This window comes from Microtus ochrogaster, chromosome 8 (assembly GCF_000317375.1).
Source record: "Microtus ochrogaster isolate Prairie Vole_2 chromosome 8, MicOch1.0, whole genome shotgun sequence".
In the NCBI taxonomy this organism is placed as follows: Eukaryota; Metazoa; Chordata; class Mammalia; order Rodentia; family Cricetidae; genus Microtus; species Microtus ochrogaster.
The window spans coordinates 52,674,018-52,699,078 of NC_022015.1; the positions used below are offsets into that span (position 1 = coordinate 52,674,018).

At 37.1% G+C, this 25,061-nt stretch overlaps 1 protein-coding gene across 5 annotated transcripts in view; it reads right to left on the bottom strand.

Annotated features, from left to right (window-relative positions):
- Positions 1–904: 904 nt before the first annotated feature.
- Positions 905–25,061, bottom strand: part of Smc5 (structural maintenance of chromosomes 5) — a 74,862-nt gene continuing 50,705 nt past the window's right edge. For 3 of the 5 annotated variants that reach the window (XM_005352067.2, XM_013348080.2, XM_013348081.2), the window contains 9 exons: positions 24,898–25,020; positions 12,247–12,372; positions 9,366–9,410; positions 8,851–8,946; positions 8,252–8,356; positions 7,930–8,049; positions 4,208–4,387; positions 4,032–4,127; positions 905–2,999 (listed from right to left, as the gene is read on the bottom strand). In XM_005352067.2, coding sequence (XP_005352124.1) covers positions 2,856–2,999; positions 4,032–4,127; positions 4,208–4,387; positions 7,930–8,049; positions 8,252–8,356; positions 8,851–8,946; positions 9,366–9,410; positions 12,247–12,372; positions 24,898–25,020 — 1,035 coding nt within the window. In that variant the 3' untranslated portion in view covers positions 905–2,855. Of the gene's footprint in view, positions 3,000–4,031; positions 4,128–4,207; positions 4,388–7,929; positions 8,050–8,251; positions 8,357–8,850; positions 8,947–9,365; positions 9,446–12,246; positions 12,373–24,897; positions 25,021–25,061 lie in introns of those variants that run through there. The other 2 variants (XM_005352068.3, XR_003377286.1) reach the window with 2 other exon arrangements.

The following is a 25,061-nucleotide window of genomic DNA, read 5'->3' on the forward strand; positions in this document are numbered from 1 at the left end:
GAAATAGCTGAATGCAAATGGTAAAGAATCTGATTCAAGATATATTTTAAAAGGTTGTGTTGAGTAATAGTTCAATGTAAGAAACAGTAAGATGACATTGTTGACTGTGCATGTTTTTAGAAGTTACTGTCTCAACATTAACATTTATACTTGGCTTTTCACTCATCTTCTTTGGATGCTTTCAAGCTTTTCCCGTGTTTACTGCTATTAGATTCTAATTCCACTACAAATGGACAAAAGACTAAATATTTATCTTCTGGAACACAAATAGTCTACTAAATACTGTATCATAAATGGAAGACACTTGAATAGACATTGAAAATTTTTTTTTTATTCTTGAAAAAGAAAAGACTTTTATGAAAATTTAAAGTATTAAAAAAACTCTCCTTAAATAACCTATACCAAAATATGGGAAAATACGTATTTATTACCAACAAAGTAGTATTTACAATATAGTTTTAGTCACTTACACTTAGACGTGCCAGAAAATGATAAGATGCTCCTCACAGGCTACAGATATGTCCAAAGCTATTGGAAAGCAGCAAGAACCCTCTCTTTGGGGCTGAAGATATGGATTATGGTTAAGAGTACTGACCACTCTTCCAGAAGACCCAGTTTCTATTCCCAGCACCCAAGTAGCAGCTCACAACTGTTTTACTCCACTCCCAGGAGATCTGATGCCCTCGTCTTAGCAAGCACCAGGTACTTAAGTGGTGTAAAGACAAACATGCAGGCAAAATCATCATTCACATATAATAATCTTACAAGCAAAACAAAACAAACAAACAAAAAATAAAACACCAGTCCTCTTCCTTTTTTTAAACTGAGAGACCTTCTAACAGAGACTGTCCTTTGGCAAACCAACGTAAAGATTTAGTCATTAAAAATATCTGTAACCTTCAGGTTTTAAATACTTTATTTATCAAATCAAGCTTATACTTGAAATTTTTACAATTTGAATGTAATTAAAAAAAAATCAACAGTTGCAGAAAATGACACTATATTATTTTTGACTATTTTTAATATAAATGATACATAATTTATCCTTCCCAGCCCAAAGTTCAATATAAAACAGAACATTAATTTTGCTCACTGAATGCTCATAAACACAAAATGGAATAACTTTTGGCATATGTAAACTAAAATGGAATTGCTGATGTGAGTTTTAAGTATGTCTATCCTTCAATCAGTTTTTACACTGATAGGATAAAACCAAACTACATCAAGCACATATTAGTGAAGATATTATATCAAAAAACCAAGTAACAACGCAAATGCTTAGCAATATTCTTAAAATTCTTGACTTGTTCATACTGATAAAAATGTTAATAAAATATCTTTCTACTCATGTATGAGACTTTGTTTAAGAGGGGAGGGCTCTCAAGTTTTATAAAGAAATACAACTTTTAAAAGAGAAAATATCTAAGTGAAATGACATAGGCTCATGTTCCATTATTTTTTAACGTAATAAGAATGTAAATTTTCATTGGCATTACAATAGTATACAAACCCAAACTTTAGTTTATTCAGGCTATCACGTCAAAAAATAGTTTTGTCAGTACCAGGAGAGATATGGTCCAGTCCATTATTCAAAGACATTTCTATTTTCTTGCAAGATTTAGTTTTTAAAATAACAGAATGTGTTTGGCACTGTTAATTAGCATACTCAAAGAAAAATAAATGGTTTTCTCATTTAATTTTTTTCAAGGTGGAAGAAAAGAATTTAGATGAGATTTTTCTAAAATACTAGGTCTGATCAATCCTGCAAGGAAGTACCTACAAATTCTAAAAACATTATGATTTTAAGCAAATCAATACTTCGCCATCACTCTTTACATAGCACTGAGAAGTTTCAAATACAAATTGTAAAATCTTGTATATGAAATCTTAAGAAAAACCTTATTAAAAGTAATTATAAAAATTCTTTTAGAAATTTAAGATGTAAAATATATTTGACTTTAAAAACAAAACAAAATAGAACAAGAAACTCCAGCATAAAACTTGTACTTTACAATGCTAGTCTGAGTTCTCGTTACCTGATTTCATTCTGTCAGTCTGGGCCATATTATGTCTCCTCTTTATCTTGTGACTTCTCCAAAGCCTGCTGCTATTTGGAAGCCCCATGTGTATGTTTTCCCAATTCTTTGAATACCAATAAAGCTATAACATCAAGTTGCCTAAATTAAAGGCCCATAAATATGTTTTCTATGAAAACAAGGTAACCTTTAATACAAAAAAACGAACAGATCTGCTACAAACCACTACCTATTAAGTAGACATTCCCATACCAGTTTTTAAAAATGAAATATTAATACTGGAAGAGTGGGATATCTAATTCTGAGTTGCTTTTAAGCTTTTAAGCTCTAAAAGTCAGGAAGTTCTGCAATCAATTGTCAGAGTTACCACACTTAGTAAATAAAATCCCCATTCGGCCATACCTCTCTGTCTGCAACAGGAAATACCATTTGTTATGACACATGATCTCACTTTATAGCCTACACACTTTGGCTCTCACTTTGCAGTCCAGATTTGCCTCAAACTCATGGTCTTCCTGCCTCCACTTCCCAAGTGCTGTATTAGATGGGAGCCACCACACACACTGGTGGGGGCAGCAGACACAATCCAGTGCTCACAGAGGATTAAGGAATCAAGTTCAACCAAACTGAAGACTTAATTTTCACTAGAAAATGTTCCAGAGTACCGTGGTCTTCATTTCATCAACCTATTTGTTTTTAAAAGCAGGTTTCCAAAAATAACCAATCTTTCTTTTTCAATAAATCTGCTAATTTTTATTCATTTGAGCCACACGTATAAACAGTTAAAAGAAAAACCTCTAAAATCCCCTCCCTTTCCTTTCACTGAGATGGTTGAGTGAAGGTAATCCTTCGCCGCCGCCTTTGAAAAGCCTTTAAATTCCATCGGTTTGGCTCCAACATATGAGGACCATTGTAGACAAACAATACTGTCATTTTCTCAGAATAAGGAAGATTTTGTAGAAGCTGTAAGGATTGAAATAAATTGCCACATAATTACATTATATACTGAGAAAGACAGTTCCCAGTCTTAAATATGTTTAACTACATCATCAACTTGTCAGACAATGACAGCTTCCTGAATAAGCATAATCGAAGCCTGGCCTAATAACTGACCTGGAATATTCTAGTTGGTTGGAATCCTCTGTATTCATATACCAACCAGGACCATAGGCACATCTTGGAAAAGAGTGTTCTTTCACTTCTACACAAAATACTTCTCCAACAACTTCTATGGCTAAGCACCGTGATAGACTGGCTGTGTGAAACATGTGGGGGAGGTTTGCTTTCTCAGCCAAGGAGTTTGTTTAAAAAATAGAATAGGGGCAAGACCTGATTAGTCCACAGATCTGACGATAAAAGATGATTAAGTACAAAAAATGTACATTTAGGTGGGACATCCAATGAGATATTTATGAATATTTAGTTGAAAAAAGGAAAAAGTATGGTTAGTAATAAACACATCTTTGAGTACATTTATTTGATAACTTACCCACATCACTAGATTCAACAAAAGGATATTTCCTATTACAACAGCTCTAGATTATGGAAAATTCTCTATGACTATAACTATGTGCTTATAAAACCTGATTTGTCAGTACAAAACTAGGTACTTAAGACTCTTTAGGGCTAGGGTAGTGGCAGTGGGAAGTAAAGACTATGACGCGACAGAGAGGGCTACAGTTCTGGGGCTTGCATTCCCAGTCATCTTTTAGCAAAAGAGGAGCTTTTCTAGAAGGGGAATGAGTATTAAAGGCAAGGAGATCTAATTCTAGAACATAATGAAGTGCCTCCTCCGCCACTTCCTCAGATAAAGTTTCTTATTAAATATGTCATTAGAATGAGTCCCTTCTATGAATGTAAAGACTGCTATAACCGTTTTAGCTCCTTTTTTGGGGTAATCCTGTTTAAATTCACACCTTGGCCCAAATATGCTCCACAATTAGGCCAAAGGGGACATGTGAGCACATGATTTTTGGGAGTTTACCCATTACTCACCTTTGGTGTGATGAAGAAGTACTGGGATGTGTTTTCTTTACAGGCAGTGTTCACAACCATTTCAAACACTCTTCGTTCATTGATTGGGTCCATACCCTAACACCACAATGACAACAATCATTACATAGGTGTCTATTAGAGGATGCAGTATATTGCCCCCAAAGGTATCATTATACCTGATTGATTTCATCAACTACTCTGAATGGACATCTATTAAGCTCCTGAAGTGCCATCAAGTACAACATGGTAGAAACACTTCTTTCCCCTCCACTTTGATGGTGAGGAGTTAATTCATGCAGCTGAGTACTACTGCGAAATTTTACTCTAATTCGGATTCCATATTTATCATAATCTTCCTGTAAAACAAAAAATTGAAAAATAAGTGTTTTCTGATTATTTCAACCAATTATTTGAAAATATAACAGTATATCAATCATAAAAATAACAAATTTAGATTAAGCAATTACTATCTAAAAATTTTAATAGCTGAGTGCCTATGTGTATGCACACATTCACAAATATAAATTTTACTTTATAAAAAGGGAAGTATTTGGTGTTCTATAAACTTTTGCCATCTCTGAGACCACTCTAAGGTTTATTTACTTCTCTTACCTCTATGTCATTCAGATTCAGATTTATCTTAAAAGGCAAGCATTTAACACTAGCTGAAAGTTAGCTAGTTAAATGTTCTAGATAAGTGTCTAAACGAGAGGCATACTACAAGAAATAGGCAATTCAGCAGTCATATTTTTAAAGCATAAAAAGCAAATAGGTAAAATTACCTTCAATGGTGTAATTTAATCCAATATATTCAAACAGCACAAGATAAAATGTTATCAATGAATATTTTACATTTTTCATACTAAATCTCTGAAATTGTATGTATTATATATTCATAGTAGAGGTTTAAGAACAACAAGTGTTTTATTTATTTATTATTTGAGTTTGGACATCATCAGTTAGTTATAAAGGAGGCATGGCAGTTATTTATGGATGAAGTAGCTCAGAATATCAGTGGAACGGGCAGGTTCATGGATCATCACCAGTGATTCCCCCCAACAGTAATTTCAGCCCACATTCTTTATAGGTGCAGGATCACCTCTAACTAAGAAACAATCCCTGTTTGTGGTGCCTCCATATTCTGGGAGAAGGCCTTTATGTCAACTCTTATGCTAACTGGCTGAATCTCTCCACCTCTCCTGTAGATTCTTATCCCATAGCTACAACTGCTGTTGGCAATACTTTTCCTTGAGACCTTACTGGAAGCATGCTGTCACCTTTGGTTATAGTTTTGGCTGCACTCCTATCAACAATACTCTCTCAAACAGCAGAAGATACTTTCCATAAGCTAGTGCAGCCAAGATCCTTGCCACCATTTTGCACTCTGCTCTGGCTCTGCTGCTACAAGTCCTACATTCTAGTTCCGAACATGTGAGAAAGCAAGAGCTTCCTTTTACAAACTATAAACAGCTTCAAGCAAAAATGCAAAAGTGTTCAAGTAGGCTTTAAAATTTTTACAAATAGTACTTTTAATCTGCTCGCTTTTCCTTTCAAACCTCCTAAGTAAACAAATGATAGAACTGAGCCAGGCTTGGTGGTGGATGCCTTTAATTCCAGCACTTGGGAGGCAGAGGCAGGTAGATCTCTGTGAGTTCGAGGCCAGCCTGGTCTACAGAGCTAGTTCCAGGACAGTTAGGGCTGTTATAGAAAAACTCTGTCTTGAAAATCAAAACAAAAACAACAAAAAAGACAGATTTGTAATAATTTGTAAAAGTTTCAATTCCTCAGGATTACTTTTAAACCATATTTGTTCCACAGTGAATTTATTAAATATGTTACTTTTTGATTACATAGGCTTTGATTTACTGGAGTTTTGTTTTTGACTCCTGTAATTGATCATTCTTTTTTCTCCTTTTCTAGCTTCTTCTTTCTCATTCAAGGCTCCAGTTAAAGAAGTCAGTTCTGAACCCATTACTAAGGAGGCTAAAATAGAAAGGAGATAACAGAAAAGTTGAGAAGAGGGAAGGTCCAGGGGAACACTGAAAGGCATGAGGAGAGCCTTTCTATAGCACTGCATTGAAAACAGCGACTGTGGAGAAGAAGCAGGACAAGACAAAGAAGGAACCATGCAAGAGGATATACAGGTTGGGATTTCTGTGACACAGGCCTCACCTTGCTTACTTGATCACATTTATACACCACACAGTCAAGCTACTGATAAAGATCCCGTTACTTTGAGCAGGATAATGTTCACAGTAATCAAATTTATCTAAGAGCTAAGGCTCTGCCTGGGATTAGATAAGGTGTTTGATTCTTTGCCACCTGAAAGCAATGTGACCTTTAGTAAAATAATGATAAGTTTCGGCTTGTTTTTTAAGTAGGATGGATATAAATTCCTGCTTCATAGGATAGTTATAACAGATTAAGCAAGATAAACTTAGAAGTGCCTAGCACAAAGGAAGCATATCAGAAATTAAGTATTGTACACACATTTCTTAGTTACAGTGAGGCAAGGACTGTGTGGTAAACTACTACAGAAGGAACTAAGACCTCAAACCTAGGACTTAACAAAATGCTATTTCACATGTATGCTTCACATGAAGCAGAGAGAGCTGTGAGGCAAAGTCCTCAAAGGAGCAAATGATGCTATTTTTCTTTATATTTATACATGCAACAGAATGAAAACATGCACACTTGCTAAAATTGTAAAGATATGAAAATATTCTTAATTAACTTGACTTTCATTCAAAACAAAGTCCACCTTGGAAATATTCTGATACATGCAAAATGAGAATACAAAAAAGACTCCAGTGCAGCAAAAACTTTTAAATAAAAATCAAAAGATGGCCTGCCTTTTTTCCACAATATTCCTTTCCATCCATTCCACTTTCCCAATTATTTTCAAGAAACCAGTCATTTCTGCTTCCTTTCCTCACCTGCTTCTCGTGTTGGGAAACGAACCCAGGGCCTCCTGTAGCTGAGCATGCACCATCATTTCACTGCACCTCCAGCCCTTCTTCACAAAAGTTTCTTAACGGAAAATTTGTTTTATCCAAAATAGCAATGCATAGAGTTGTAGTTCAAGAAATTACCATATTTCCTACTATCTTCTAAATTTGTAATAAAGAAGAAACCAAGGAAACTCAGCATGGTAATGGAAGTCTATCATCTTAATTGGGAGGTAGAGGTTCAGAATTCAATGTCATCTTTGGCTACATAGCAAGTTCCAGGCCAGACTAGGTTATAAGAGACCCTGATTCAAAAAATTAGAAAACATCACCCCTACCAAATACACACACACACACACACACACACACACACACACACACACACACACACCCCTCAAAACAAAAAAACAAATTCAACCTCATTGATATAAACTACATTTCAGTTGTGTTTGCTAATTTGTTTATGGCTTTTAAGTGGAGCAGTTACCCCTGAACCATTAGTTACACTAAAGCATTGCACTCACTCAACACAGTAGAATAATCATTATTTAGATAGTCTAAAACAAAGAAAGAGAGGCATTAACCTCTTAACAAAACACCATACCCACCCCCAAACCAAGCAAACTTCATGTTAGAAATCCAAAGGTAGTCTTTTCCTTCCTTTTCACAATTTTTCAGTAATCAGAATTTTCATGTACAATTCCAAAGTAAATAAATTTACATGTACCCTTTGCACATAATTAAAATTATTGGTCATAAAATATATCCTTTGTGTCTGGCAATGGTGGCGCATGCCTTTAATCCCAGCACTCTGTGAGTTCAAGTCCAGCTGGGTTTACAGAGCAAGTTTCAGGACTGGCTCCATAGCTACTGAGAAACCCTGTCTCGAAAAATCAAAACCAACCAACCAACCAACCAAACAAACAAAAATACACCCCCAATGCAGTTACCTCATTTTCTGTATGAAGATCAACTTCACCAGCACACTGCATAGAACTAAAAAAGTTGCTGAACTTCTCATTGATTTTTTCCACTAGCTCCTTTAAGGGGTTCAGCCACCTTTCTTTCACCTATAAATGAAAGACAAAAATCACAAATTGAAAGCAGTACTATCCATTCTGATGTAAAACTTTACATAAAACAAATTTTTATAACAGAGTCAATCTGGTCATAAAAATACTTTTTCTCTTAGAAGCAAACTATTTATTTTGTATAATTAATATGCTCATCCCATTAATGATAAACATATAAGAAAAAGGATAAAAAAATTACCTGTGAAATATTTTCCCTATATTCATCTAGTTCGACTTTCTTCCCCTTTAGTTCTTCAGTTAATTGCTGTATTTCAATTTCTCTTCTTGAGTATTCTTCAACCACCTGACAGAAAAAAATAAAGCTCTGTAAGAAACATCTACCAAAGAATAAATTATATAAAAATTTGCATCAATTAAGCTATTAGCTAAAAATGCCAATTGCACTGCATTGTTTGTATGCACTTAATTTATGCTATTGTGCACTGAAAGTGCTACTTTTTTTTAGTCTTTGAAAAAAAATACACATTGCTGTATTTCAAGTTAACTCAACTATTCTTCTTATAAAGAAAGGCACAGAACACTGCGTTCCTTAGGAAGACTCTATTTAAAATTCTAATAGATTCAGAATCTGGCATTTAAGGCATTGTTCCTGCTGTCTAGATTATTATTACCCAGAGCTCCAGTACAGTGTGGGAGGCAAGTACTGGAGAGGGCTGTGTGTGTGTGTGTGTCTATGTGCTTGCGCGTGCACACATGCATGCATGCACATGTGCATGTGTGCACTGGGGAAGGTAGAAGTGTGAGAGCTACAAGATGGAAAAGGAGAAAGAGGCATACTGTAGGATTGAGTCCTGTGAAGCAAGAAGCTCTTGATCTTTCTTCGGTTAATAATGCATCAATTTCATCCAATGTATTTGGAAGATCTTGAAAAGCCTAAAGGAAAAAAAATCTATCATTAAAAATGGAATAGTGAAAAGTTTTATTAGACTAGTTAAGAGAAAGTAATTTGCTACAAATCTACTGTCTGATTAATAGCATGCCAGCACACAGCAATAATACAAAGGAATCTAAAACAGGGTATTTTGCCTTTAAAAAGCTTACACTTTAAAAGAAAACACAATGTATACATGTTGGATAGTACCTTAAGGCAATGTATTGATGTTGAGTCTAAAATAAGCAGTACATATTATATAGGCTTTGGAATTTAAAATAATGAAGTGTCAGTTCATGCTACATGAGAATTAAAAGAATTCAAAGGCCTATAATTTATCTCTGGGTCTCAAAGCAATGGCTAGGGAAAAGCAATGCAAAAAGGAGAAAACAATTTGGAAAAAAGAATGAGTACTGCATACCATGGGGGGTGAGGAGTTGTGTCCATTTGGAATGGTGGGTACTTGCTGAATTGGTAGAATGGGTCCAGAATATGTGGGGCATTGAAAGAGAGCAAGAAGTTAGAACTTTATACTGTACTTATGAAGACCTAAAAAAGCATCCTTAGAATTCAATCACTGAGACAGAATTTCATCAAGACTATCTTCGGAATCTATGCCACAGAGACTCATTAGGATAGACACTTTCCTACGAGGATCGGCATGCAGTACACTATTTTGCCTAGCATAACCTGTAGAGCCCTACAGTAAAAGGTATGCAATGAATCTGGAGCCCTAAAAAAAAGTTCTGTTGAGTTGTACATCCAGTCTCTACAAGAGCCTCTAGGAATTTGTCATGTACATGTGCAACATCTTTGATTTGTCTGTTGAGGTGTGAGCTTATGTCCAAAACTTACTTGGTGGCATTTTCACCAGACTCTAACAGGCATACTAACCTTATGATAATGAAACACAATTTCTCCTCATACACATTGCCCACCATTGTAAGCAAATCAACTTCTCATCAGTAAAGAGCTTCAGCTTGTTCAGGCAAACATTTAGGAGTTTTCTCTTACCTCTCTCATATCCATCACTAAAGTAAAAGTTCCCCCTCCTCTGTCCTTTTGTGCTACTACATTAATCTCTTCCCTGATCAAAAGTGGTTTACTTGTTTCCTTTCTTATGGATCTATTCTTCAGAGAGCAGCTAGGTGTACTCACCTATAAACTGAATTCAATAATACCACCCTTGGGTTTAAACCCTCCAGTGGCTTCTATCTCAAAGAGAACAGAGCCCAGGGCTGGGGATACAGATTAATGGTAGAGTACTTACCTAATCACTAAAGGGAGAAAACACTTCCAAACTCCTGTATACTGTATAAGGCCATACTAATCTGGCTTGTGCCTTCCTCTCTGCTTGGAATGTAATTTTTGGTTTTTATTTTTTTTATTTTTATTTTTTTGGTTTTTCGAGACAGGGTTTCTCTGTAGCTTTGGAGCCTGTCCGGAACTCCCTTTGTAGACCAGGCTGGCCTCGAACTCACAGAGATCCGCCTGCCTCTGCCTCCTGAGTGCTGGGATTACAGGTGTGCGCCACCACCGCCCGGCTTGGTTTTTATTTTTTGAAGTAGGGTTTCTTTGTTTAGATCTGGTTGCCCTGGAACTCACTATGGAGACAACTCAGAGATCTGTCTGCCTCTGCTACCCAAATTCTAGAGTTAAAGGTATGTGCCACCACTGCAGGGCTGGAATGCAAATTCTGTCTGTCTGTCTGTCTGTCCGTCCATCCATCCTGAGCTAGGTTTTCTCTTTGTAGCAGTCCTGACTGTCCTGGAACTCCCTTTGTAGAACAGGCTGGCCTTGAACTCACAGAGATCACTTGTTTCTGTCTCCCCGGTACTGGGATTAAGGGTGTGTGCTACCACACCAATTTGAGGAATGTATTTTTTAATCCCACCTTTCTTCTAACATGTGCATTTGCACCTTAGTGACTTTGTAAGAACTGTTTTCTGTGCTTGGTATTCTTGCTTTACAGTCCTACCTGACCTGACTTCTTTTCTTCATCTAGCATGTATCTCAAACAGTATCATCTCAAAGGAACCATTGTTAAGCATCTACCCATCCTTGCTACTTATCCATCACCTTTATTTGGTTTATTCTATCTTCCAGACCAGAACTCAAGTTTCAGCGAGGAAAGAAGCATGTCTGTCCTACTTAATATTTGGTCATAGCAGCCAATCAATATACTTTAATAAATATATTATTTTCTAATTTTATCCCTTTAAAATAGATAACATGTGGGGAGGCAGGGTTGAGACAGAATTTAGTTCTATATGTAGCCCAAGTAGACCTTGAATTTGGGATCTTCCTGTTGCCACCTCACAAGTGCTGGTATTACAGACAACTGCCACCATGCCCAGCACACAAAAACTGTAACTTAAGAGTGCAGATATCACACTGATTTTATTAAAACAAACATATTTTTGATGTGTTCTATAATTACCTTTAGAATCAAACTTCTCAATTAGCTTTTAAAAAAACTCCTCAGTTAGTTTTATAAATTTTTGTTGAACTCTTACTCCTCTGTACCCATCAAACCCATACTTGCTTTGTGTCTGAGAGCATAAAACAAAACCTTCCAGGATCTGACAACTATAATCTTAGTCTTTTTCTATGCTTAGTGGACATTTCCTCATCTATGAAGGTTGATAACATTTAAGATTTTAAAAAGTACACAAGTACTATTTAAAAATGCATTTGTAACTATTTTGGTATTAGTTTGGGTAGGAACACAGAAAAGGCTTTAATGTCAGAACTTAGGAACAGGGACAGAATAAATGGTGGAGTGTGAACTGAAAGGCAGCATGCTTAGTTGGATTCTGACATATCAGTATAAAATCAAAACCAACTATCAGCCCTGAACATTCAATATCTGATGTGCCCTAATCAAACACCAGGACATCTAGGAAAACACTTTGATTTTGCCTTTGTCTAACTATCACCTTATTTACTGTTTGTCAAGTAAAAATTACTGGCTTCCATGAATATTTCATACTGCCAACTACCTCTTAAAATAGTCAAGGGCTAAAGGATCTCCTTTAATAGTAAAAATTAAAGTTATATTGTAATGTTAGGAAAATTGCCATATTTTAAGAATTTTAATAATAAGCAAAGACTGGTGACTAAATCCGAGGAAGTAAGTTAAACAAAGTTACTTTATGTATATGATAATCAGTGAAGAATGGGGGAAAGCTTATTTTTAAATAACACTTCATGTTTTTCATGGCCTGTTACTATGCCTAGAGTAGGATATCTTAAAAATACCGTGTTACGGCAACTGCAGCATTATATATTTTTATACTTACTGTCTGAAATTCTTGGGGAACGGCTTGGTCTGCACTCAGGTTACATACTTGCCTAGCTCTCTTCATAAGTTCCTTGCATTTCTGTAACAATCTCTGTCTATTTTCATCCAATTCAATGAATTGTTGCTGTTAAAAAAATAAATATTTCAAAATGTTACTACTAAATCAGAAGCTTGTTGTATAAACAACCTTGCATCCAATAAATTGCTGAATTCTGATTATGATAACCACATTAACTGAACCATGACTTTTTTTTATCATAAAGGTACATTAGCCTTTTAATATAAAGGTCAAATTTTAAATTAAACTTTAAAATATTATTATACATAGACTTCACATAAGAAAATACAGCATTTCAAATGTAAACTTTTAAATCACTTTCCAAGTATATCTTATCTATCATTTATTTATGGCCTTATTAATTTCCTCACCAAATAATTAGCAAGATCTGTGAGAAGCCCACATTACCATCTGTATTAAGTACTGCAAGGTGAATATGGACAGAGACCCACAGAACCAACACCACAACAGAAACAGGCACTATCCACTGAGTGATTGTGTGTCAGGCCCTTACATAGGTGCTTTTCATCTAACTTTTCTTTCCTTTCCCTGAGTTTTCATTTTTCTTTTTCCATTTTGGGGAGGTGGGGCTACTGAAGTTCCATTTAGACCAGGCTGGCTTCAAACTTTGCCAAGACTGGTCTTGAATTCCTAAACCTCCTGTTTTCCAAGCAAGGCGATTGCAGTTACATAGCTCCATGCCTAGACGTTATATCTTTTATTTTCTGCAATACTATACTGTAAAAGGAGGCTGGAGAGATGACTGACAACTTCCTGTAACTCCAGCTCTATGGATCCTCTAGACTTCATGTGCACATACCCCAACTCCTACATACATATATGAAGAAACATAAAATTATCAGTTGTAGCATTTGGGAGAGCAAGCCCTGAACCTCGCCTGGGCAGCACAATAAAGCCAACCCTATTAGCGGAGGTGTGGGTGAGCCAGCCCTAAATCTGTTGAGTGTGGGAGAGCTGTCCCCATTACTCGTCTGTCCTGTAGCTGTGTGGGCATGGAGGAGACATCCCACAAGTAACCCCTCGCTCCTCACTGCCTGTGCTAGACAAGGAAGGTGACCCTCCCCCTTACCAGCAGCAGCACTGAGGAAAGAGGGCTCTGCACCTTGCATGGGCAACACAATAGAGCTGGCTCTGAAGGTGTGAGTGTGGGAGAGCCAATCCTGAGGATGTAAAAGCACGAGAACAGGCCCCATCCCTTAGCAAGGTGTGAACTAGCAAGGGCAACACTGGACAGCTCACCCAAGAGGCAAAAATGGGAAAGTGTAGTGGTATTTCATTTGTATTTTAATAAACAAAGCTTGATTGAAGATGCGAGAGTAAAACGGGCCCACTGGTCAGCCTTACAGACCAGGGAGTGGTGACACACACCTTTAATCCCAGTAGCCACACTAGTTTGCTATAGAAACCAGGCGGTAGTGGTACATGCCTTTAATCCCAGCCATAGAGAGGAATAAAAGATGGGAAGAGACAGCTCTCAGACACAGTCTCATTCTGAGGATTCCTGGAGGCAGGATCACAGTTTTGGACTAAGGTAGAGGTAGGAGCCAGTGGCTGACTGTTTTAATTTTCTGACCTTCAGGTTGAACCCCAATATCTGTCTATGGGTTTTTATTAGATGTGGTACAGTAGCGTTTGTGGGCTGACCAACCCTGCAACTACTCAGGCCCTGAATCAGGGTTATGAGTTGGCCCACTGTAACATCCACCTAATCTATGATCTGCTGGAGCATGTGAAAGGGCGGGTCCTGCAGACCCAAAGCTGCAACAACAGGATATCCAATCTCATTGCAACAACAGGATATCTAAAAGTTCTAGTGAGGGTCAGTGTCAATAATACAGCAGAAACTAGAGGCCTCAAACCAGACAATGGCTCTTTGCAATGAACACTTGAATATAGAGATATATGGACGGAGAAGTTTGCTGTGTGGCTCACTGCATTGCTTACAGCTTCCATGACAAGATTTTTCTTTCTTTCCTAAATTTTATTTTATGGGGGAGGAGGGAGTTGCAGGAGCAGAGGGCAGATACGAAAGGATGGGGAATGAATGGAATCGAGATGTGAAAGACACAGAGAATAAACAGAAAGAAGGTTGGAAAAAAAAGGTATTAAAATAGAAGGGAAATTATACAAAAAAAGCACTCTATTATTAATGGTTATAATAATAGTTTTTAGATTAAAAATCAAACTTAATTTAAAAAAAGAAAAGATAATGAATTGCCCTGAGCATCAGTATATGATTACCACAATCAACCTTTTGTTTACTCCCATAATACCTCAGTGTTATTATATAATAGAAATTGTAACAGATATATTTTGTTAGTTTAGTTATTTTTCATATGTATTTTCTAGGTACATTAAAATTCCTTATAAACAACAAAAACAAAAATAAAAGGGTAGCACTAACGAAAAGATAAAGTCATTTTTAAAAAATATTTATTTACTTATTATGTATACAATATTCAGTTTGTGTGTATGCCTGTAGGCCAGAAGAGGGCACCAGACCTCATTACAGATGGTTGTGAGCCAGCATGTGGTTGCTGAGAATTGAACTCAGGACCATTTGGAAGAGCAGTCAGTGCTCTTAACCGCTGAGCCATCTCTCCAGCCCCAAAGTCATTTTTTAAAAGACTTAAAAACTATAGGCAACAGAGTCAATTTGGGAAGAGAAGAGGTGGCCCTCTCCAAGAAGAACACTCAAATTGGTTCTCCAGTGCCAAATGGTCAGCCCAAAAAACATACATACAAGCAACAATATGTGGATTCAATAGGTTATATTTGGAAATATATATGTACACAAAAATACATATATACCTACAGTAACAACCGATGAAAATGAGAGGCCATGAATCTGAAGGAGAGTGGGGAAAGTATCCAGAAGCATGTAGAGGGAGGAAGGGGAAGGGGGCAATATTGTAATTATAATCTCAAAAACAAACAAGCAAACAAAATAAATAATTTTAAAAACCAAAAGAGAGAAAAAAGGAACCTGCTACTCTGGAGTCTGGCTCACCTCAAACTTACTATTTAGCCAAGGCTAGTGTTGAACTTCTCATTTTTCTGCTTCCACCTCACAAGGGCTCATAAGTATGGACAGTATACAAACAAGAATGGAATGTAGAAAGGTCAGAATGGCTGAACTGTGCCAACTGCACAGTTTAATGGGGGAAAACAAGGCGTACAAGAGTCAGACTTTCAAGTTTCATGTGTGACGAGGAGGGCACCTAATCTATGTAATGCCACATCTAGGCCAAGTATTATTAGAACCACCGTTCCAAAGATTAGTCAATTCAATACTCATTACAATCCTAAGAAATATGTTAAATTTTAGATGTGGTTAGGAGGCACTGAGAATGTGCCCAAGGCTATAGAACTAGGAATGAGGTTTCTAATAAAGAAAATGTATTTATCTCATTTTGTACTAAATTCCAAACACACACACACACACACACACACACACACACACACACACACACACACACACACACACACACTAGGGGGTTGTGCCCTAGTCATATCAATTCTACTGTGTTAATAGTCTCGGAGGCACCTGGAGAGCTCTAACATTAAAAGGTCTTTGCATTTTGACAACAAACAAACAAAAAAGATAATACTACAAAAAGTAAAAGGTTATATATAGGATTGAACTGAAATAAAAGCAAGCCTTTATCTAACTACTTACTACCATAGTTCCCTTGAATAAATTCCTTCAGCTGAGAGAAATGAAAAAATTACAGATTCCCAGTTGCCCTACTTTACTCTCTAAGGGTCACTGTACTTAAGCAATGTAAAACAAGGGACAGCTGGTAGAATTCAACACTCCTAATGACTTCTATTCCTGTTTGCTGTTCCTCTGGACTTTGCTAAAATGAAATATTAGGGTACTGTAGGAATGAAGTATCACTGAGGTAACTACTTGAAGCTCTACACTGAGAAGGGCCAAAACCTCATTTAATAGTTTCCTTCTGTTGGGTGGCATTTGCCTAACAAAATTTTTATCTGAGAAAAGCCTTTATACACATATTTGTTTGGGACTCTACCTTGTGACAAAGCCTCTGCTTCTTTTCTTTTCATTTTTACAACATGCTTTCACTGTCACTATTCTGAACTTAGACACCTGACAAGGAAGCACACAGTTAAGCACACGTACACAAATATATAAAGTACATATGCAAATGTGTTTTACAATACATTCTGGATATTCAAGGAAACTGTTAACTAAGAATGCATTTAATAGAGAGATTGTAATGAAAGTCAAGCTGAATTAGAATGATTTCATCTTTTTTTTCTTTTTTTTTTTTGGTCTTCTGGAGAAAGACACTACACAAAAAACTTATTTGAGTAAGTAACTCCAAATGTAAATTTTAGGTTTTTGGCTTTTTTTTCCCCTAAAGCTAACTTAAAATCTGAACATCCTCTTGTTTCCCCAAATCATGGAAATCGTGTGGCTAGTATTCTGTAGGACCAGTCCCTTAATGTGCTGCAGCAGGTCACAGATGGGATAGATGTTAGGGTGGGCCAACCCAAGGCCCAGGATGTAGGTTTCAGTGGTAGCTGAGCTGCTCAGTCTAGGCCACTGGGACAGTCCTCACTTAGGGGCAGAGCCAGTTCTCCTGTGACAACGGGGCCAGCTCTCCCACAACTGTGCTGAGTGGTGGTGGGGGTGGAGGCTCTCCCACAAGAAGCTGAGCCAGCCATGTCAGGGCCAATGAAGGGCAGGACCCGCTCAGCATGGCCCTCAGATTTTAACATGCATGGTTCCTATGTGTTGGAAGCTCCACACTGAGGGCCATCTGTCAGGGCCCCATGTTGGGGGCGACATTTGCTGGGGTCCAGCCTGCACAGGTTTGTACATTTCAGGGTAGGGGTGCGTGGAGTAGAAATGTTAGGCAGAAAAAACAGAGATATAAAAGAAACATACAGAGACATAGAATAGAGTCAGGAGGGCAACCCAGTGAATATTGAATCTGTCCATGCTTATTTCTCATAATCTTTAAATACCTGAATCCAAAAATGTGAAAGAAGGTAAGACTTCTTTACCATGATACAAACAAGAAACAAAGTAATTACCATTTTAATACCCAAAACACCAAGTAACCATACTCTAGTTCCTATTAGTAGCCATACCTTAGATCAAACCTCTTGTCAGTAACCTTGAAGGAGCAAGAATAGGCCTGACTCTCTGACCTTTAGTCAAGGTGGACCAGATCCACTTCTGTGGGTTCTGACACCTATGGTCCCCTGTGGTAATACAGGCTATGAACATTAACACAGACTCAAGTTCCAGCAGGCCTATGGACCCAGATATGGCCCTTGGCAGCAGCTTGGGCCTAGATATTATCCTGGCCCCAGTGGCAGCACAGATCTGTATGGTCCTTGGACAACAACATGGTCTTAGGTGGCTGGCCAGACCCTGCACAGTCCTTAGAGAAGTTTCAGTAAGGCTCCAGTGATGGTTATGCCAGGGGCTAGAGGCCTTGAGCCAGACCAATAACTCATTGCAATAAACATCTGCGGAAGGAGCTGATTGAACAAAAAGGTATACTGTGTGTCACACCACAGTTCCCAAAGCCTCTCAGTTGTTGGAGTGGGGTTCTAGGAGATCCTTAAAACAACACAGGTAACTGTCATTGTCTTTGGCTGCCTCCCAGAACTTAAGGTAAGACACTATGAAGAAATCGCACACTTCAGACACAAGAAATATGGAAACCTCCTCTCTGAAGATTAGCTTTTTTAGTCTGAGAAGGTGCTATGCATGCTACTAAGAGAGCAAAGTTCTTAAAAGTTCTAGCCAGCTGTCAACTGTGTAAAGCACACACAGGGATCAGATGGGCAAAATATCCGATGGTATGATAATGGTATTTTAATGACAACAGTCATCTGATAGGACTTCAGGCCTGCTCAATATGAGGGAACACATGGTCGGAACTGTTAACCTAGTCAGCTATCCACAGCTGAAGAGGTTATAGACAAAAGAGGAAAAACTACTGCTGTCATTTTCTTAAACCAAATATAATTTCAAACTATATTCTAGTGTAGCTCTTATCCTTCATCAAAGATTCTTCTACAGCAGGTAGAGACTACCATTACAATTTGTTAAAATGTAAAGAATAAGTGAATCAAGGGTACAGAGACTCAGTTAGTACATCTATAATACAACCTCCTACACACACCCACACACCTAAGGCTCGAGGAATATCATGGAAGGTAAGCGGAAGTATTTTTAGAGACAGAGAACTGGGATGCCCACTACAAAATACTAGATATGAAAAGGATGTTATAGCCATGAAATCTCCAAAACATGGCTATCTATAGAAGACCTGCACACTGACCATATCATTAGGTACACCAAAGGGAATGGGAAAAATGCACAAGGTCTTAGACCTAGATGAAGAACTATAGGCAATCAATGGCTGCTGAAAAACAAGACCTCTTACAGGTTGTCCAATCTCAAGTGATCAGCCCTAAATGTAGACATGAGCATCATAAAATGGACTCAGTAGGTTATATGTACACATACATAAGCATATGTGTATATGTATGTATATAACCATTATAATTATAAAAAAGTCATGACATTGAGAAGGAATGGGGAAATACTAATGGAATTGGATGGGGAGCAAAACTGATATAAATATTGTGCATTTATGTGCACAATTTTCAAAAAATTTATGAAAAAATAACAAAAGATACGGGGAAGCAAGGAAGTGGCCAATGACAATATAAGCTTCATGGTAGTAAGTAAGAAAGGAGACCCTGATCACTGCTGAACATAATTCTTGTTGATCTTTGTTGGTGGAACAAAAAAAAGGAATATATATTTATATTAGAGCTATAAAATAAGTTAATCAAAGACTTTATTTGGATTCCTGCTTCAACTCCAGCCTTAACTGAGTATAGAAAATAATGTTTCTGTTAAGACACAAAACAATTCCAAAATTTACAAAACATTTTCAATTAATAGCTCAGCAAAAAAAATAAAGTATATATCTTAAAGAAATGGTTATTATTTTTTCTCTGAAATTCTTTCTATAGAAAGTTGAACTGTCATGAGAGCTGTACAGAAACACCTTGACAAATACTAAACAAGGAAAAGCTTTTCCTGGAAGGCCCTCTTGTGGAAGAATTATTCACTGACCTTCTTGTTCTACTAAACAGTTCATTAAATAAGATTTAAACAAAATAAAAACTACTTCCTATATAAACAGAATTAAATTTAAGCTCTAAGAAACATGCCATTAGTAAAACACTGGCTAAAAATAACATATTTCATTTTCTCAGTGAAGGGATTATGACTGTCCCTATACTCCCAGCTCTAATCCAACTGATTGCTAATCATGTCATAGATACTTTACAAAACACATAATTGAAAATATGAAAATTATTAAATATTTTTCTTAAATGCTAACTTGAAATTTTTATAACAAGCCGGAGACTTAAAATTCGTAGCCCTAACTGACTGTTTACTACATAAGCTTATAAGTTTCAACATATCTATGTTTAAATAATACAATCTGGTAATATAGTTGAAGCACCCCATCTGAAAATCCAAGTTCCAGATCAGAAATACTGTCATGATGGTAAAGTCACAAGTTCCTCACTTCAGCCATGGAAAGACAAAGTCAAATCACAGTTGCAGCAGAGGAATCAACTTTATGTGTATGATATGTACAAAAAACACAATGTGATTGGGTTTTGCCTTGGAACCCATCCCTAAGGCATTTCATTATGTATAATGCAATCTCCAAAATCTGAATCTGAAATGGGAAATGCTTCTGAAAACAAACATTGTCAGGTGAGGGAGACATAAAACTCTAACGGTGTTTATTGAGTGGTCTACCTGTCTCTGCTCTCTCAGACATATTGCTGTACTTGGTATTTTACATGGGTTCTAAACTCAGTGCTATTCTTGTTCTTCACCCACTGAGCCATTCATACAACCCATTTCTTGCCAAGGTTAATGATGCACCCTGTTGATCCCAGCTGGCAAAAGGCAGAGGCTGGTGATCTCTTTAAATCTGAGATAGCCTGATCTACACATTGTCAGGAGCCATTTTCCAGGGATGATGGTGGGGACCATTGTCCTGGGGATGTTTGTGGAGAGCCCCACACCCCAACTGTATTGAGAACTGTTTGTTCGCAGAGCCCACCCCACACCCAACTATCTTGAGAGCTATCTGTTAGCAGAACCTGCCCCACATTCCAACTATCTAGAGAACTGTTTGTGGTTGGAATCACAAAAGGAATGATTCTGCTTACATAGAGAACACTAGGTGTGTCGACTTGTGACCTCCTGACCCATGACTTGTGACCTAGGGACCGACTAGTGACCTCTGCGGGGCTATATAAGCCACAACCATTATGCTAATAAACGGAGGCCTTGACAACAGATCTTTCTTGGCCTTGTTCCTCTTTCCTGCCCCTGTCTTTTCAGATAGTGCCTCTTCGGGACCCTGGAATAACTTACCCACCAGGCGGGTTACAACCCTGGAATAACTGACCCACCTGGTGGGTTTACAGTACACATGAGACCCTGTCACAAAAAAAGAAAGTAAACTGGAGGTTCTGTATTAGAGGTAGTACTGCCCCCTATGTGTATGTGGCAATGTCTTTAGAAATTTTTGATTGCCATTACTGGTGAGAGAGAAGGAAGGAGGGAGGGTAAGTTACTATTCATTACTTTTAGGTAGAGCTGTCAGTGGTGCTGCTAATGCACAGGATAGTAAGTCTCTTACAGAAATCATTATCTGCTCCAAATGCCAATGTTCTGAGATCACAATACCCTGCTCTAGATAGAGGCTTATACAGAAAGAAATTTGATTTTTCCCAGTGTCATTTCGTAAGTGGTCATCAGGACACACATCTCTAATATAATAACTTCTTCATTCATTAGGTAGAGTATGTCCATAAAGAAGATCCCATTTATTTCTATATACTTAATATAGTCCACATATGAAACGTACAATGATGGGGCTAGAGAGATGATTCAGCAGTTAAGAGCATACACTGTTCTTACAGAAGATCACAATTCTGTAACTCTAGCTCCTGGGGAGCTAACACCCTTTTGTGGCCTCTGCAGGCACCTGCACAAAAGTTGCAGAGACACTCAGAAATGCATGCACACACACAAATAATTAAATCCCTTTAAATACAGTAATTGGAAGGCAGAAGAAGTGAATCTCTATGACTTCGAGGCCAGCCTGGTCTATATACTGAGTTTCAGGCTAGCTTAAAAACAAAAACAAAAACAAAAAAAACCAAGACCTTCTTTCATTCCACTCTGAACCCCTACAAAAGTAGGATGAATGGTCAATTTTCTACAATTTTTCAAAATAATGAATTGGTTTTTCTAAATATCCTCTAACCTAGTAAGATTTTTAGAGAATCATTCTAAATGTTGATTTAGACATTCCTAATATATTCAACTTAGTGTGACATCATTCACGGCCAGTTAAGAGTCTTCATTCAGGTTCACAAAGTCATCTGGGATTGTTTGTTTTGCATTCATGCCTGACAAAATCATCAAGGTATACCTAAGATTATTTACACATAGATTTCTTTTTCTAGACTTAGAATCAGTGAGCCATTTTAGTACAAACAGTACTTAGAGGCTATGAAGATGGATGAGGAAATGTTTTATTTTCTTTTGGGGGAGAGAAGTTCTTTCTGAAACAAGAGTTCACGAATGTAGTGCACGATGTCCTCAAACTTATCCTTCTGACCTAGCCTCCAGAGTGCAGGCATTAAAGCCATGTACCACCATGCTGGGCTTGTCCACCACCCCTCCCAGTCCCAGGAAATGCACTGTGAAGTTATTCTGGTTATTTCCAAATCAAAGCCTTCAAAGCTCTTACTATTTATCATTCTTACTTTACACTGAAGCTGCTTTCTTTCAGGCTAAAAATCCTAATGGCATCATTTATTTCTTCACTTTTACCAGAAGAACATCACAGATATTAGTGGCTTAATTACTGAAAACAGGTTAAGATGCCTTTTGAAATTCTTTGTGTATTTAGAATCAAATTACTTGGGAATGATTTTTCTCTATGAGGTTATGCCACTAACTCAAAAGTTAGATGTATTTGTTTCATTTTGCTTTTGTTTGTCTTGAAGAAAAATTAATTTTATTTTTGGATTATTTCAAAGGAGAAAAAAAACACTAACAACTAAAATGAATATAGATTAAGAAATAAGATTTCAAGTTTAAGTGTTCTAGTTAATGATTGTTAGTAAATCTACAGAGCTGTATAAACATTATAAATCCAATGTTATATTTTTATCACTTTAAAAAGGTAACTGTAGCCATGACTCTTCTATTTTTACTCTTTCTGAAACATTTTTTCTTGTATATGTATGTTAGATGTTAGAATTTACTTAAAAAATCTTGGTAGAGAAATCATAGACATTTAAATTTAATAAGCTGATTTCCATTGGGCTATTTATTTGAGATGGGGGCTCATTTTGCCTATGCTGATCTCACCTCTTAAGCTCAAATGATCCTGATGCCTCAACCTCCCAAGGTCCTGGGATTAAAGCCACGTATCCACTTGGCCTTAATTCCACCTGCATTTTCAACAGTAATGTTTTTAGCCCAAGTATTTGTACACAAAATGTCTACTCTTGAGTTGTACAGCCCTTGCTCTACACACCTCTTCTTTTAAATCACTCACTTTGTGCAAATACTTTATATGATATTTATACCTGCTTAGCCTTTTGGGGAAAAGGTTATTTATTGGCTCCTCAGAATGAATAATACTGAAACACTCCTTATTTCCCTGTTCTAAAGCACCAACTGTTATAATACTGTTATCTAAAACAACAAACAGCAAATATATGCCATTTTATTTATATCTTTCCTTTTCAGAGAATTGAGTTATATAACCACACCATTAGTATGTGTAACTGTCCCTTTAAGACATAGCTCTCTTTCCAGTAAGTTCTTCAAAGGAATTTAAGATTTTAAATCTAGACAATGCCAGCATTATTAGACTGTTCCCTAGTCTGTAACAGTCTTTCTCAGTTTCAGCTCTTTTCATACTGGACTGCTGAACTTTCCATGGTTAATGGAGCCTCATTTCTTTTCTTTTTTTTAAATATTTATTTATTTATTATGTATACAATATTCTGTCTGTGTGTATGTCTTCAGGCCAGAAGAGGGCACCAGACCCCATTACAGATGGTTGTGAGCCACCATGTAGTTGCTGGGAATTGAACTCAGGACCTTTGGAAGAGTAGGCTATGCTCTTAACCTCTGAGCCATCTCTCCAGCCCATGGAGCCTCATTTCTTTAGAGAAGAGTATCTGCTGGTAGTTTGATTTTGGGGTTCTTGCTAATATCAGGCTAGTTTTAATGTTCCTACTGATTTGTGTTGCCCATTGTATTCTGGAGTTCTCAGGTAGAAATGAAGAATGTGATTAGCGTTTGAAAATAAATTCCAAGAGATTATTTTTTATTCAAGAATTTCTTGGATCACACCTGAGTGTATTTTAAGGGGGTTAACTCACAATGTTAGTGGACATTGCCAGAAAGACTAATCTTATGGTTAGAGAGCTTTGAACCATAGGACTTCAGCACTTATATGACTTTCCAAACTTAGGATAGGAGGTCTGGAGACTTAGTGCAACCACATGCCTAATGATGTAATAGAAACTCAATAGAAACCCTGCAGTGTGGTGCTGCCTCCTGGCTGGTAAGCACAAGAGAGTGACACACCACAACTCCTCATGAAGAACGCTCTTGGATGTTGTGCTGTATGTCTCTTTATGATAAAGCTAAGTGCTGTTCAGAGTTCTGTGCTCTTAGTAAATTACCAACCATGAAGAGGCCATGGAAAACCAGGGTATTGTAGCAGATGGTCAGAAGTAAGATAGTCTAGGATCCTTGAACTTACAGCCAGTGAATTAAGGAAGAGTGGTCTACTGGGGGTATTCCTTATAAACTGTCCAATTTGGTGCCAACTGTATGTGGTCAGCATCAGAACAAGACTGTAGGACATCGAAAGGGGTTCCTTACAGTTTAGTGCTTAACTGCACAAGTCGTCCATAAATATTTAGAATACTAGGTGTTCTATTTTTGAGAAAGGAATTTGGAGATTAAAAAACTAAGTAATAACAAAAACAAAAATGAAAAATAACTGTCGTCACCACCTTGATGCTACATCTTTAGAATGAAGTTTGTCTATTATTCCCTATCACTTTCACCTGAATAACTTTATCATTCCACTGCTAAGTATTTAGGCTAGACTGCCGTGATTATTCATCCACTCTTACACACTTCAAGTATTGCTTCTTTATAGCAAAATGTATTTTATTATTATTATGCCTGAGAGTGTAGATGTGTACACACTAAGTCTGTGGAGTCAGCTCTCTCCTACCTTTCCCTGGGTTTTGGAGACTAAACTTTGGTCACGGACATTATGAGGCAAACATTTTTAGCCAATGAGCTAGCTTGCTGGCCTCTAACATAACAATTGCACATTGTAAATGATAGTATGTGATGGATACTTTCAAACTGGTTTGAGGATGGACTCCAAAAAAAAATAATAATAATAAAAAAAGAAAAAAATAGATTACCTCTATGAGACGCAGCTGTGAAGATGATGACATGTAATCTGCTTCTAACTTGTTCTTCTCGGAGATCACTGTAGTATTCTGAAGAATCAAATCGACTTTTTGTATGTGCAAAGAAGTGCAAATCTACAAGCAAACAACCCATAAGAATTTTGTTTTTATGTTGC